The following is a 16,482-nucleotide window of genomic DNA, read 5'->3' on the forward strand; positions in this document are numbered from 1 at the left end:
ACCATTTCTAAATCATTCGCCCTTCCCTATCATGCCTCTACATGTTTGACCTTCATACAGCAATTTTTTTCAAGTTTCAGAGAGTTATTTACTTCCACCATTAACAAGGTGCTTTCTCTCTGAGAGAGACAATGCCCAATAAGACACGATCCCTGTTTATATTTTAGAGAATAGTGTGAGGTTGAACTATGCTTCTCCATTTCTTAGTGTCTTCCAATGCTGTTTATTTTAAAGTTTTCCAAGTCCTTTTTCTCCTATTAGACATGTTTTAAATTTTTTCAAAAAAAATTAAATTTTTTCAAGCAAAATCTAAGTGTTATCATTTTGAAAACAAACAAAGAAACAAACAAACTTCATTATCATCAGATATTCCTGTTAGGTGTTAAAAGTTGACAGTGTGCTCATTCTGTCTGCGTAGTTTTTGAAACTGGGTATGCTCAATCTCTTAAAATTTCCTCTAGCATAATTTATGGGCTTTCCAGGTGGTGCTAGTGGCATTAATTTATACGGTTAAAAAAAATTAAGCATAAACTTAATTGTCACCATTCTGTTTTTCAGCCTGGCTGGGTAGTTTTGGACCAACCAGATGCTGCTTGCCATTTGCAGCAGCAACAGGAACCTTCTCCTCTACCTCCAGGATGGGAAGAGAGACAGGATATCCTTGGAAGGACCTACTATGTAAACCATGAATCTAGAAGAACACAGTGGAAAAGACCAACCCTTCAGTATGTGCTGGTGACTTTTGTGTTTGTAATCTGAATACATTTTGACCACTGATTTCCATTATGAAGTCATGACTCAAATGGATTCATAATAGTATGGGAATCCAAAGACTGTAAGAATACTAGGATTTTTTTTTATGGCATTGGGCATAAAAAGTGCTATCTTAGATGTTTCTTTCTTAAAATGATTTGATAGTATTAAAAAGTATTTGAATTACAAATATCACCCTTCTGATTGCTTCTTTAATATTAATGAATTGTCAGTTATTTCTGTTTTAAATTATTATATAGCCACAAAAGGAACATTTTTCTTTCTAGACTGAGGTGGAAAATCTTGGAGATTTTTTAGTTTGTTACTAAAATATAATGAGAAGTTGATTTCTACAGCACAGTGTTTTTAAAACAGAAATTTTTATAAAATATAAAGGACCCAATAATAAGTTCTTTTGTTAAACACCCATTTGCCAGTCTGGTCAATGTATACATAATTTCTGATGTATCTGAATCAAGGACAGAATGGCCTTTCAGGTATTCTGATTTATGTCTCCTCAGTGATATTTTTCTTTTATTATCATCAGACTGGTTTTTATAAATGGGGCTTTCCATGTGGCACTAGTGGTAAAGAATCTGCCTGCCAGTGAAGGAGATGCAAGAGATGTGGTTTCAGTCCCTGGGTCGGGAAGATCCCCTGGACTAGGAAATGGCAACCTGCTCCATTGTTTTTGCCATGGAAAATACCATGGACAGAGGACCCTGGTGGGCTACGGTCCATGGGGTCACAAGGAGTCAGACACACTGAGCGACTGAACACACACACATGGTTCAGCACTTTTTTTTCTTACTTTTGGCTGCGTTGGGTCTTCGTTGCTGCACACACAGGCTTCTCTTTTTCCAGTGTGAGGGCTGTAGAGCACGTGGGCTCAGCAGTTGCGGCTCAGGCTTCTCTAGATGCCGCGTGTGGCCTCTCTATTTGTGCCACACCAGCTTCGTTGCCCACGGCTTGTGGAATCTTAGTTCCCTGACCAAGGATTGAACCTGTGTCCCTGCAATTTGAAGGTGAATTCTTAACCACTGGACAACCAAGGAAATCCCCAAGCACTTTTGTAGATGTTTTTTGATCTCAAATGCTTCCAAAGCAAGTTGATGATCCAGCTGCTTTGTGTCACAGAGGCATTGATCTGTAGAATGGCATACAGATTACAAGACTGAATGCATGATAAAATTCTGAAACATTTTGTTGTATACCTGTATTGTGGCAGGCCTGACTTGAGCAGAATCACATTTCTTTCACTGTGGTTGAGGTTGCTTTCAGCCAGCAAAAATCGTTTATTTGGGGGGAAAATGTACGAGGCATTCCCTTAGGACCACTACAGTTGTACAGCAAGAATTGGTCTTCTGAATATCCTGGGCGTATATGGTATTAGATAAATTAACAGTAATCTTGTTATTAAATACTTATACAAAATTCTTGATCTTATGGTCTGGCTATATTAAACATGACTAGCTAGAGTAGTATAACTAATGAATGACTGCGGAAAGGATATGCAGTCTGATTTACCATGCCTTTCCTAAATTCAGACACTCCTTTACTACTGTCCTTTCTCAGAACAGGCCCATTACTGTATATGATCAAAAACACATACCATTTAATCTATAATCTATTAAGTTTTTAATTATAGTGTCCTTATACTGTCTTTCCTTCTGCCTTCTGCATTCATGCATGGGAAACTAGAGGGTAGACCCTTGGCTTAAGATCAGTTCTGGAAAATGTTACTTTCTAATTCATGAAGGTGTATATGCAACTCTTAAAAAGCTTCTGTTTTATGAGCTTTCTAGAGCTACTTCAGATTTTACTCTTGTAATAACATGGTTAAATAATAGTGTAATAAAAGTACTTATGCAACACTCAGGTGTTCATTCATTCAACAAATATTTTTGAGTGCCCATACACATGAGACATTTTCCTAGGTACAGTGATGAATGAAAATATTGTGCACGTTACACATTTTCACAAAAATTTTTAACTCCATAAGGTACTCGGAAGGTACTGCTGTGCCTACAACTTAACCTGAGCATGTTGAACTAGCCTTTGGGCCCAAACTATAAATTCTGATCTAATATGGATACTTTCTAAATGAACACAGAATTTTTAGCTATCATTTTAACTCTCTTCAGGCGTGGATGATGGCTTTTACATTTCTAATGCAGGGACAACCTAACAGATGCTGAGAATGGTAACATTCAACTGCAAGCCCAGCGTGCATTTACCACCAGGAGGCAGATATCTGAGGAAACAGAAAGTGTTGACAACCGAGAATCTTCTGAGGTAGAAATCATTTTCTCGTTCTTGTTGGTAGACATATGTTATAGCAATTGATTCAAGTATGTAGCTTAAGCTTCTGTTCATTTTAGAACTGGGAAATTATAAGAGAAGATGAAGCCACCATGTATGGCCATCAAGCCTTCCCTTCATCTCCACCATCAAATAACTTGGATGTCCAGACTCATCTTGCAGAAGAATTGAATGCCAGACTCACTGTTGGTGGAAATTCAGCCACTGGCCAGCCAGTATCCAACTCAGTAAGATGATTCTTAGATTTTGATGGAGCTTCAGGATTTTATATTTTTATATATAAATATTATATATGTATTTTATATATAAATATACGTGGACTTCCCTGGTGGCTCAGTGGTCAGGAATCTGCCTGCCAATACAGGAAATGTGGATTTGATCCCTGGGTCAGGAATATCCCCTGGAGAAGGAAATGGCAACCTGGGAATATTCTTGCCTGGGAAATCCTATGGACAGAGGAGCCTGGTGGGCTACAGTTCATGGGGTTGCAAGAACCAGACATGATGCAGCAACTGAGTATGCACACTTGCAACCACACACACACACACACACATATCCATTATTCCGTTCAGTATCTAACCTTTACATAAAAGGTTGTCTTTTTTCTCCATTTTTGTTGAGATATAATTGACATAATACATTGTGTTAGTTTAAGGTGTACAACATAATGATTTGATCTATGTATTGCAAAATTGTAAGTTTAGTTAATATATAACACCTCGCGTTTTTTTTTTTTCTTGTGATGAAAAATATTGTCTTAAACTGCACATAATAATGTGTAAGGGACTTTTGTACTTTACAGTATGGCCATTTTCAAATATCCTCACTAACAGTATGGAGCAGAGTTGTGGAAAATCCACATGGTCATTGGACTCTAAATATCCATTACATAATTCAATGCCCTCAGCCACAGACTATCAGGAACACACTTGTAATTGAACAAGTTGAGTTTATTATTCATTTCAGCAAGGGGAATACAAACCATGAACATCTCGGTAATAGTATGTTATGAAAGACTTAAAGGATTTCAACTTGTGTTAGGCGATTTTCAGGAGGGTTTAAGGAAGCAGGACCTCACATTGGATGCTATCAGGAAGCAGGGATAATTCTGTGATGTGATGTCTTAAATCTTATCTGTAGCAAGGCTAAAGCTATGATTAGCAAAAAGCAGCAGTCACTTGTATCTGCCAGGATATAGGGAGATATTTGGTATCTTGTGGCTTGGACAGTGTTCATGTTTTGCTGTGTTTAGGCATGATTACAAAGTAGTCTTGATTTTGTCTTGAATTGTGCTGATGAGTGCCAGGCCAAGTCCTGGGTGCTTGGGGTTACTCTTCTCCTTTTCAGGGATACCACACATGTCACCAACACACATGTGAAAAAGAGCTGATATACTTTGACTAAACAAAGAGATAGATGACCTTCTCACTCCAGCAGCCACTATAAACTTGCTACCTCTGGGGTCCAGAAGCCAGTATTCCAACATAACACTGCCCTGATGGGACCCTTGTGGCTAACTCTCTCATCTGTATCAAAGGAGACATTTCAATGGAAGACAAAGAGGTGTCCAAGGATATTGTGGTCATTTCCTTTTGGAATTCTGCACTTTCCATTCCATTAGTAAATATGGAGGGCTGACTACATACTGGTTGTATGCTGGTTAAAACAGTTCACCCATCTGTTTAAGTATTGCCTGTGCCTGCTTTCACAGTAAATTAAAAGAGACAAGATAGTCAACAAAAACTACTTACTATCTGGACCTTAACAGAAAAATTTGCTGACTTCTGTTTTAGTACCTTTCTCATAATGCTTCAGTGTAGACAGTTCTATGTAAATGCCTGTGTGAATATCCAAGAGCAGATAGGCCTGCCTGCTCCCTTCCCCTCCTTTCTTCCATCCATCTATCTTCCTTTCATGTCATTTCATGTTTTTGTTTGAGGAGTGGGAAAGATCAGTCAAAGACTTAAAGGATAAGCTATATTGATTTGATGGTGACATCCTATTCTCTTTCTTCCTGTTATTTTTATTTTTTTAATTACTAAAGTAATAGGTGGCATCTATACAATGGCATACTATGCAGTCACTGAAAAGAATGAAGTGTCTTTGAATACATATGTTGTATGGAACAAAGAAATATTGCTCAGTGGAAAACTGAGGTACTGAGCAGTATGTTTGATGTGTTACCATTTATACAATTATTTACATGACAGAATAAATATGTGTATCATATTTCTTGAAAACTAAACTAGGTAACCTTGCTCAGCTCTGAAGAGAAAAACAGGGTGAGCAGAGCATATGTCTTTTGTACCTTTTGAATTTCTTACCATGTGCATATTAATTCAAAAAAGTTAATTTATTATTTTTAAAGTATTGTATGGTCATGGTTAAAAATTGAAACAGTACTGAGGTGTATAAAATAAAAATTGAGTTTTCCATCTTACCTCTGACATATGCTCCATCAATTGCCATTAATGGTTTGGCATATACTGTTTTTTAAATTTATTTTATTGAAATATAGTTGATTCACAGTGCTGTATTAATTTCTGGTGTACAGCACAGTGATTCAGTCATTTTTATATATATATATATATATATACACACACACATTCTTTTTCGTATTGTTTTCCATTATGGTTTATCACAGGATATTGGATATAGTTTCCTGTGCTGTACAGTGGGACCTTCTTGTTTATCCATTCTACATTTAATAGTTTGCATCTGCTAATCCCAAACTCCCGGTCCATCCCTCCCCCATTCTCCTCACCCTTGGCGACCACAAGTCTGTTCTCTATGTTTATGACTCTGTTTCTGTTTTGTCGATAAGTTCATTTGTGTTGTATTTTAAATTCCATGTGTAAGTGATATCCTATGGTATTTTTCTCATTTACTTAGTTTGATAATCTCTAGGTCTGTCCCTGTTGCTGCAAATGGCATTATTTTATTCTTTTTATGGTTGAGTAATATTTCATTATGTGTGTGTACACACACACACACACACATGCACCATATCTTTTTTTTTGTTTTTAATTTATTTCTAATTGAAGGGTAATTGCTTTACAATATTGTGTTGATTTCTGCCATACATCAACATGAATCAATCATAGGTATACATATGTCCCCTCCCTCTTGAACTTCCCTCCCACCTCCCATTTTATCCCCTCCCCAGTTGTCACAGAACACCAGTTTGAGCTCCCTGAATCATACAGCAAAATCCCACTGCTGTCTGTTAGATATATGATAGTGTATGCTTCCATGCCACTCTCTCCATTCGTCCCGCCCTCTCCTTCCCCCTGCTCCTCATGCCCACAAGTCTGTGCTCTGTGTGTGCATCTCTGTTGCTGCCTTGCAAATAGGTTCATCAGTACCGTCTTTCTAGATTCCATGTATACATGTTAATATTCAATATTTGTTTTTCTCTTTCTGACTTACTTCACTCTGTATGGTAGGCTCTAGGTTCACCCACCTCATTAGAACTGACTCAAATGCATTCCTGTTATGGCTGAGTAATACTTCATTACATATATGTACCACAGCTTCTTTATCCACTCATCTGTCAGTTGTCTAGGTTGCTTCCACGTCCTACCATTGTCAGTGGTGCTGCAATGAACAGTGGGCTACATGTATCTTTTTCAGTTAATGGTTTTCTCAGGGTAAAAGTGGTTTGGCATATATAGTCTTAAACATTTTCTGTGTGCATAAAGATGCATGCACACATATTTGTATATCAGTTTTTTAGCCTGAGATCACCTTGCACACACTTTTTGGTAACTTATTTTTTTTACATACTGTATCATAGACATTGGACCATTTCAGTCAATATTGAGGTGCTCTTTTTTATAACCACTACCAACAAAATAATCAAACGTCATTCCCTTGTGCAAGTAACCCTTAAGCTGTTTCTCTAGTTTCCTTTGATGGACTTCAGATTGTTTACAGTTCTTTGTTATTGTAAACAATCCTACAGTGGCTCCTCTGAATTAAGTCCTACATATATTATAAATGTTAATGTCATTAAGTAACAAAACTAAACTATTTCAGGAAGTGACAACAGCATGCATGTAAAAGCACAGGAAAGAAAAAATACTGGATTTCTAGGAAACAAGTAATCTTGAATGTCCAGAGGGTGGCTTGTGAGGGAAGAGGGCTGGAGTCAGCCCTGGAAGCTCACTGGAGCTCTTCTGGAAGCTCATTCACGTTGTGTTCTGTACTGTAGATTTTACCCTAGTGACGGAAGAAGTCATTGAAGGGCTCTGAGTGAGAGAATGGCGATGAAATCTGTGCTGCAGAATGCTCTCTGGCTGCAACTCGTGGTATGGAGAGCAGATTTAAGCAAAAAAGACTTGCAGCAGTCAAATCTGTTAGGATGTTGCCACAGTAATAGTCAAAATGACAAGTGATGAAAACTTGAAATTTTTTTTTAAAGTGCAAGGGAAATGTATTTGAGAGCTTGCAAAGAAATAGAATGTGTAGGATCTGGTGACGGACCTGGCCGTAAGCGACAGGAGGGGAGAACTCAGGGAACTGACTGCTGTCTGCCTGGGGGGCAGCTGCTGGCCTCCTAGGCTGCCCGCTGAAGATGAGGAATACCTGAGAGGGAATGGATTTGAGTGGGTGTGGACAGGGAAAAACTGAGTCCAGTTTTGAACACAATAAAGGGCTCTCTGTTAGACATTCAAGAAAAGGTGTCCAGGAGACGGTCTAGGACTCAGGTGGAGAATTGTGAGCTGGAATTTGGAAGGTATTTGGTGCTGAGCGAGGCTGAGAGAATCTCCATGTGGGTGGAGTGGGTGTTCGTTTTTCTTCTCCATCACACCTACCCCACTACCTTATCTGCCATTCAGAGACAAAGCAGAGACCTAAAGTTATCATTGTTCTTTTTTTATATATAAGAATCATTCCAGCAGAAGAGGCAGCTTACAAGCCTATACTTTTGAGGAACAGCCTACACTTCCTGTGGTAAGTTTTAGCCCCTCCCCTCAATCCTCAATAAAAATATAAGACTCAGCAACTTTTTTTTTTTTTTTGGGAACACTGAATATGAACGTTTGCTCCAGCATAGTATCGGGGCTCTGGGGGATGAGGTTGTGGGAGGAGAATGGGATAGGTAGGCCCTTTAAAGACAAAAGACAGAGAACTGTCTCTCTCATAGTGAGAAAGCCAAGTCCCCACATGGCTGTGGGTGGCGTTTAGGCTTGGCAGGTGAAGTGCTGTGCAGGCTGGATGTATTGCATACTGATCAGGACTGTGGTATCCAGGGGCCTCTGCTCTGTGCCCAGCCTATGTGTCTTGCAGCTGTTTCTGCCCCAGACATGAAGCTACATCAACAGCTGGTCATATGGGTGGGTGTGTACACGTGTCGGCAGGCTCAGCAGCCAGGATGGAGTTTGTAAGCCCCCTTCTCAGTCTTGTTTTCCAGGCTGCCAAACCATCCACTGCCTCTTAGGTAGCATCTCTAAACATGACCTTGACTACAGCTTAGACTTCATAGCTTCAGGCCTTTTAGTCTCCCAGCCTCCATCCTCTTTCTGACTCAACTCTCACCTGGGTTCGAACTCTGGGTTGGGAAGATCCCCTGGAGAAGGGAACAGCTACCCACTCCAGTATTCTTGCCTGGAGAATCCCATGGACAGAGGAGCCTGGTGGGCTGCAGTTCATGGGGTCGCAAAGAGTTAGATACTACTGAGCGACTTTCATTTTCACTGCTTTGAGTTGGTCTCTTCCTTATATGGTCCCCATTTATTTTTTAAACCAAATGTAAATGTCCAGGCTCCCAGCCCCTTGAGCCTCCTCTATCCCTTAGCCACCTACCCACCACCATCACCTTCACTCCTGCCTGGGCTCTTTCTTCCAAATGGGTGTGTGTGTGTTCCACGTCCATAGTTGGAACAGCCACCTCACTTTTTTTCTACCAACAGTTTGTGATTTTGAATGGCAGCCTATATATTAATTTTGAAAAGTAGGGTTTTTTTTTCACTTTTATGGGGGTTCCAGCAAAGGAATTCACAGGCTCAAAAGGCCTTGAATTGGCTGATCCATCTAAAAAGGTGGCCCTGCACCAAGAGAGGAACATGGGCACTGTGTGGAGGAAGGAAGTGGGGGCACCCACCTGTGCATTTGGCCCAGTCAGTGTCAACCTTCAACACGAAGGTGGATGTCACAGAAAGACTGCCCTCCCTAGCCTTCCTCTCACTTAGTGCCCCGTGTCTAGCCATCTCCACTCACCTTACTGTTCAATTGCTCAACTCTTTGCAACTTTCCAACTTTCCAACTCTTTGCAACCCCATGGACTGCAGCATGTCAGACTTCCCTGTCCTTCACCATCTCCCAGAGTCTGCTCAGACTCATGTCTGTTGAGTTGATGATGCCATCCATAATGCTATGAGACGTCATCCTCTGTCCACTCACCTGGAGCCACTTGAACTGAGATCCCTAGGTGTCTCTCCCACTGCATTTCACATTGTCCTCTGTGCAGTGAAACTGGTGAACTTCTGATTCACTGACAGGCACTCATCCAAGAAACAATTTTAAGTGCACCAAATGAGCTACAGAATCTAGAGCCGATTTACATTTTGTGTACTGGAAAAGCTGTTTCCGTGCCTTTTCCTTCTTAATACACTGATTAGAGATTTGTTTGCTTTCACAGAGCTTTCTTAAGGTATAATTTACATACCATAACATCCATCCATTTTTAAGTACACAAATGAGTTTTAGTAAATGTATACAGTTGTGCAGACACTACCACGGTGAAGTTTGAGAACTCTTCCTTCACCACAAAAAGTGTTCTTAATCCTAATACCTACTCTTAGCCCCCGGTGACTACTCGTCTGCTTTCTGTTGCTAGTTTTGCCTTTTCTAGGAATTTCACTTAAGTGGAATCATACAGTATGCCATCTTATGCATCTGGCCTCTTTCACTTACTACGATGTTTTTGAGATTTATCCATGTTGCTACATGTTTCAGGAGCTTATGATAGTCCATCATTGTAGATGTGTTTACTACATCCCATTTATCTACTCACTAGCTGTTAGACATTTGTAATGCCGGGCAACTTTGAATTCCATTATTTTATAGACTCAGAGCTCATTACAACTGTCAGCATTGTACATCTACCTCTGTGTATCTACAGAACGGTGTATCTAGTGAACAGACTAGTGGTCATAGTTTTTATATTAATATGTAAGACACATTAGGGAACCAGGCCAAACGTTGAAGAGTCTAATCTAACTCAAAAGACAAAAGGAAGGTCAGACCTGGACTGTTTTCAGTAAACCTGGAAAACTAGACCTCTTTTGTTCATTAGCAATGAACTACAGTAATCAGCACTTCCCCAGCCTTCACAGAAAGAAAGCAGGGGTAACTTTTGACTTGGCACATATGGGTGATAATTTCTATAGTTTGACTACCTGTGTTCAAATCTCAGCTCCATAATAGCAATGTTATCGGTTAGGAAATTACTTCCATTTTCTAAAACTTCAGTTTCCCAATAAGTTGAATGGGCCAATAATCTTAATTATCTCATTAAGATTTGTGTGGCGGTTAAATGACATGATCTGTGTGAGGGCAGTATGTGGTTGTTAATACTCTCATGTTGTTATCACACTCATCATTATTGTCTGCTCTGTTTTTTTTTTTTTTAATTGAAATGCTGTGCACTTTAAAGTATGGTTTAAAACATGATTCATTTTAAAGAGGGTTATCAGTGAAAAAGGAGATATGGTCCTTTAAAAACGATTCTTTCTGGGCGCTTTCCTGGTGGTCCAGTGGCTAAGATTCCATGCTTGCAATTCAGGGGAACTGGGTTCAATCCTTGATTAGGCAGCTGCATCCCACATGCTGCAGCTAAAAGATCCTGCATGCAGTAACCAAGGTCCTGTGTGATACAGCTGAGACCCAACACAGTCAAATAAATAAAATAGATATTTATAAAAATAGTAATGATAAAATACAATAAATAAGAAGGATTCTTTCTTATTAATATTTAATTCTGTTATTCTTCACTGTAGCTTTTGCCTACTTCATCTGGATTACCACCAGGTTGGGAAGAAAAACAAGATGAAAGAGGAAGATCATACTATGTGGATCACAATTGCAGAACTACTACCTGGATAAAGCCCACTGTACAGGTATCCTGCAGTCTGTTCATTATGGTGTTTTCTTAGGTAATTTAAACCATCATATTTCTATGGGAGCTATTAATATATCACTTAGTAGTAGATGCTGAATACTTCTAATTATTTTCTGTTATTGGTGCTGTCTGTCATTTCCTGCAGATCTCTAATATACATGAGTCATTACTGGTTATTAGGTAAAACAAGTCCATTTGGGACTAGGAGGACAAAGTAAATGATCTGGTCTACTGGGTAATTTTGTAATTTGAATGGTTAAGATCATTATTTTGCTAAAAATAATCTTGGTGATTAGCATCTATAAAAGAACTTTGTCATAATGACACTCTGTCCTTGGCAACAGTTTGCCTTTTGTATTAATAATATTTCTTTGTAAGCATTTAGGAAAATATCACCATTTCTCTTGAGAAATTTTTTAAAACTGAAAAGTACAGAGAATAATATAGTAAGTATCCATTTTTTTAACACCCTGAATTTACCACCATTAACAGCTCACCGTATTTGGTTCTAGATTTTTTGTTTTTCAAAATAAAATACAGAGGAAAAGATTTTATCTTTTAACCAAGCACTTGGCCCCGCTACCCAGAGGGAAATATCACTGTGAGCTTGTTGGGAATTCTTCCTGCCTATTTTATGACTTAGTAGAGAGCTAAACAATGCAAAATATTATTTATGTCCATGTGTCAAATTTAACAAAGATATTATGTAATTCTAAATATTTTTTGCTCACTATTGTTTTAAAATCCTCTCATGTGGGTTTATATATAGATCTAGTGTATTTTTTTAGCTGCCTTATATTTTATCACAGAAATGTATTACATTTCAGTTATCCATTTCTGTAGTGGCTGTTTGCCATTTATTTTGTCTACCACCACTTGAACCCATTTTTGTGTGTGGGAAATTCCCACTCTATGTGAGTCTTTGGGGTGAGCAAAAAACAACCTTCTCTAGTTGTCAATGCGGCTTCCCTGCAACTAGGGTTAACAGACTGTTAACTGCATCTTACTGCTCAAGAATTATCTGAGAAATTTTAAATTGTTTTAAAAACAAACTTTGACAAAGCACTTTATTGGAGAAATGAGCCTCCAGTCTTTAGGCCTGTTTATAAGTGTGTGCACTGTTTGCAGATCCAGTTACCTTTTTAACCACAGCTATTTATGTGTTCTCTGTAAATACTATTACATAATTGAATTAATGTGCTAGGCCACAGTGGAGACCAGTCAGCTGCCGTCAAGCCAGGGTTCTTCTGCAGGCCCTCAGCCACAGGCCTCCGCGAGTGATGCAGCACAACAGGTGACCCAACCATCTGAAATGGAGCAAGGATTCCTTCCCAAAGGCTGGGAGGTCCGGCATGCACCAAACGGGAGGCCTTTCTTCATTGACCACAACACGAAAACCACCACCTGGGTAACTTCAGTGGTTTCCAGTTTAAATTTGTAATAACAGTAACAATCACTTACGTGTAGTTCTTGATAATCTTTATAAGTATACATTAATATGGGCTTCTCTGGTGGTTTGGATGGTAAAGAATCTGTTTGCAATGCAGTAGAGACCCGGATTTGATCCCTGGGTCCAGAAGATCTCTTGGAGAAGGGAATGGCTACCCAATCCATAGGCTACCCAGTCCTTAGTTAAACTATGTTGAATTCTTAATAGTATTATTTCTATTCAGTATATTTATACCTATTTTTAATATCGGGGGGATTGTTAAGAAGATGCATTTATTTCCTGTTTGCAGTGGGCTTTTGTTTTGTTTTTGGTCATGCCACATGGCTTGTGGGATCTTAGTTCCGCAAGCAGAGATTGAACCCATTCCACTCTTCAGTGGAAGCGCGGGATCCTACCTACCAGGGAAATCTTGTGTTTCTTATGTTTGCAGTTTTTAGCTCACTAGCCATAAATGCCCAGGAAGATATTTAGTCATAATCATTTCCCTTTATATGAGGCCTCTAGTTCCAAAGTACTTTTGAATCCATACCTCATAATATCCAGAAAGCCTTATGAGCTAGGTAGAATAAGTATTTTTATTTTAAGATAAGGCTTAAAGTTGTTGAGTAGTTGGTTCACCACTAATAGAAAAACTACTGAAAATTATCAATAAATGCAGAGATTTTGATTAATTGCTTAAAAGTTACTAATATGCCTAAATTAAAATTATATAATACATTATTTAATAAAACAATATTGAAATGATAATATATAAATAAATCCAAATAAATTAAATTTTCTTCTTTCAATAATTTGAGTTGCCTTTACTAACCTTTTTGAGCTTACCTTCTTATCTCTTAAGATAAATAAATATCTAATAAATTAATACCTTAGCACCTGTCTAGGTACCAAAAATCATGTTCAAGGCCTCAGAAATGACACGTGCTCCAGCTTTATGTCTACTCTTACACCAGTTTTTATTTAGAGAAGAGCCCTGTGTAGTGACATAATCCTTAAAGAGTGGGCAAAATAAATGGTTTTTGTGAAAGAGAAAGTAAGTTAATACGGATCCTCCTCAAGATCTAATTGAATTTTTTTTTAATTTTTAAATTAAAAAAAATTTTTTTTTGGCCATGCCACAAGGTATGTAGCATTTTAATTTCCCAATCAGGAACTGAACCCATGCCCCCTGAAGTGGAAGTGTGGAGTCTTAACCACTGGATTGCCAGGGTCCCTTAGAACTGAATATTGTAGACTATGAATGAGAGATTTTAGATAAGAACCTATTATTTCATTGAGTAAGGAAATGAAAGTGAATCCACTGATACTAGAAAACATAGGAACAGATTGACTTTCACGATTTTAAAGTTTGTGTGTATATATTGTTTTCTTTATTTACTCTACCAAAAAAGGAAGATCCAAGACTGAAAATTCCAGCTCATCTGAGAGGAAAGACATCACTTGATTCTTCCAGTGATCTGGGGCCTTTACCTGTAAGTTTATAGAACTGTTACGCATCTAACTTGACTGTCTCAAACATTTGTATTTCGGAATGAAGTAGTTCTTTCACAACTATAATTAATATTATTGTTGAAGTGTTGATGTCTTCTACTAAGAATGGAATATACAAATTAAATCAACCATATAACCAAAACCATTTTTCTGCCCATACACTGAAAACCTGTTCCTAATATAATTGAAATATGTTCTTCATTATAGCCAGGATGGGAAGAAAGAACTCACACCGATGGAAGAATCTTTTACATAAATCACAGTATGTGCAGTGTGATTTTTTTCCCATTACATTATCTTTTGTAATATTGAATTTTTTGCATGAGAATAAAGAACCTCTTTTTTTCTCTCTTTCTTCAGATAGTAAAAAAACACAATGGGAAGACCCTCGTTTGCAGCATGTAGCAATAACTGGACCAGTAAGTCTCTTTGTATCAGCATCCTCTGATGGGGTTGTCCTCTTACTTGTCTCTTAAAGGACAGATGAAGGATATAGCACTAAATAAAGGTGTTGAGAGGAAAGCACATTTGCAAATCTCTTCTCTCCCCACCACCCACACACCCGGTCTCAGTTATTTGAAAAGGGCATTTAAAGTAGTTACCTTTACTCTACACAACAGCCTTGGGATGCCAGTGAGCCAGTAAGTTAACTCAGTGAAGCTAACTCAGTGAGCTAACTCAGTGAGGCTGCTGTGCTCAGACTGGTACTTGAAATAACCTGAAAAAAGAATGCTGGGCTCCTCAGCAAATCAGATAAGAGCCAAGAGTGTATCTGATGAGAAAGCTGACAGTGCCTTGTCAAATCAGGGTCATGTCTTGAACTTTTTGGTTGAAATCATTGTAAATACTGGTATATAAGACATTCATATTTAAAGTACAAGTATTACCATGTATGATGTTTATACTACTCGAGTCAGATTAATGATAGGAAAATAATTTTCCTCTTTTATATAGCTTCTTTTTCAGACTATAATTGTTTTCTAATTCACAAAAATAAGTAAAATTGAAGATACAATTCTTTTAGACTACTCTTGTGACTGCATGTTTAGTCTTTTAAAGTAATGGATAAAAAAGGCAACTCCTCAGAGTTCAAGGAAAAAGTACATTTTTCAAATTGTTCCTTTAATGGAGAAATCACTTTGAAAGTCTCTTTAGAAATGGAAATTTTCATTTCTAATATTTCTTTACTTGGAAGACATTTCCTGTTTCTGGCCTATTGCATTTCAAGAATACTGCATGATGAAAATTACAGCCATAAGAATTGCTGGATACAATTTTATCTTAAACGGAGAAATTAAAATTTTTTAAGTTTTATATTTCTTTTTCTTTGAATTAAACTTTTCTTTCCAAATATTCTCTTTTAATGCCCTTAACTTATGTTCATAAAATACCCAGAGGGGAGTTTTTTAAATTGTTCCAGAATAAAATAACTAAAACCTTCTTTATTTTTCCAAAATTTTTAACTCAAGGCAGTGCCCTACTCCAGGGATTACAAAAGAAAGTATGAGTTCTTCCGAAGAAAGTTGAAGAAGCAGGTTAGTGATACTTATAATGAGTTCTTAGGAATGTTGTCATATGGACTGAAAGCATGGGCAGTACATTTGAAAAAGTAATAGAGAATTTATTATATATGAACAATTTTGGATAGCTTCTTTTAGGGAAAGGATGCTTATTTTTTGAGTAGCTGTAATATATGATTAGAGTCTAGTTATTTTATGTCTGTGTTTTTCAATATACCTTGCAACAGAGAAAATAGTTTTAAAAACTTGCTTTTGAAGAGCTCTAACTTGAGTTCCTCCTGGGTTTGTGGGGTTTGAGTTTTGTAGAAACAGAGTAATAGTAACTCAGGAGATTATCCCATAGCCTAGACTTTGCTTGTGTAGGAGGACTCTCTGGATTCTGCTTCTGCTTGGACTATTGTTTTCCAGTGTTAGTCATTCATTCTTTACAGCTTCAAGTATAATATATCTCTGCATAATTTGAATGTACAGCTGTGATTGGAGCAGGCCTCTTGTTGTTTATCTCCTTTTGCTTATCAGATATATTCACAACACTTTTTCCATCACCACAAATTCAGTATGTTTGGAACTAAATCTGCCCGTCTATTTCATTTCTATTGGTTATGACTGTTTTTTAAGTAATTAATTTTTTAAAATTGAAAGTCTTTAAGTTCCATAATGCTTTACAGTTTTCAAAGGTTTCATACACATGGTTTTATATAATTCCATAATAACCCCTTTTTCCCCACCTCTGTATTGCCCCTCCCCCCACCCATAACCACTAGTTTGTTCTCTCTATAAATAAATATTATTTATTTATTTATTGTTGGCAGTGCTGGGTC

General features: G+C 37.8%; 1 protein-coding gene across 2 annotated transcripts in view; it reads left to right on the top strand.

The window, feature by feature from the left end:
* NEDD4 (neural precursor cell expressed, developmentally down-regulated 4, E3 ubiquitin protein ligase) overlaps nt 1-16,482 on the top strand; it is a 146,036-nt gene that overhangs the window by 102,702 nt on the left and 26,852 nt on the right. For both annotated transcript variants that reach the window (XM_027553934.1, XM_027553933.1), the window contains 10 exons: nt 559-725; nt 2,931-3,048; nt 3,135-3,302; nt 7,966-8,031; nt 11,079-11,198; nt 12,405-12,608; nt 14,042-14,122; nt 14,349-14,403; nt 14,502-14,560; nt 15,611-15,676. In XM_027553934.1, the coding sequence (XP_027409735.1) occupies nt 559-725; nt 2,931-3,048; nt 3,135-3,302; nt 7,966-8,031; nt 11,079-11,198; nt 12,405-12,608; nt 14,042-14,122; nt 14,349-14,403; nt 14,502-14,560; nt 15,611-15,676 (1,104 nt within the window). The remainder of the gene's footprint in view (nt 1-558; nt 726-2,930; nt 3,049-3,134; nt 3,303-7,965; nt 8,032-11,078; nt 11,199-12,404; nt 12,609-14,041; nt 14,123-14,348; nt 14,404-14,501; nt 14,561-15,610; nt 15,677-16,482) is intronic.

The sequence above is a fragment of the Bos indicus x Bos taurus genome, chromosome 10 (genome assembly GCF_003369695.1).
Source record: "Bos indicus x Bos taurus breed Angus x Brahman F1 hybrid chromosome 10, Bos_hybrid_MaternalHap_v2.0, whole genome shotgun sequence".
NCBI classification, from domain to species: Eukaryota; Metazoa; Chordata; class Mammalia; order Artiodactyla; family Bovidae; genus Bos; species Bos indicus x Bos taurus.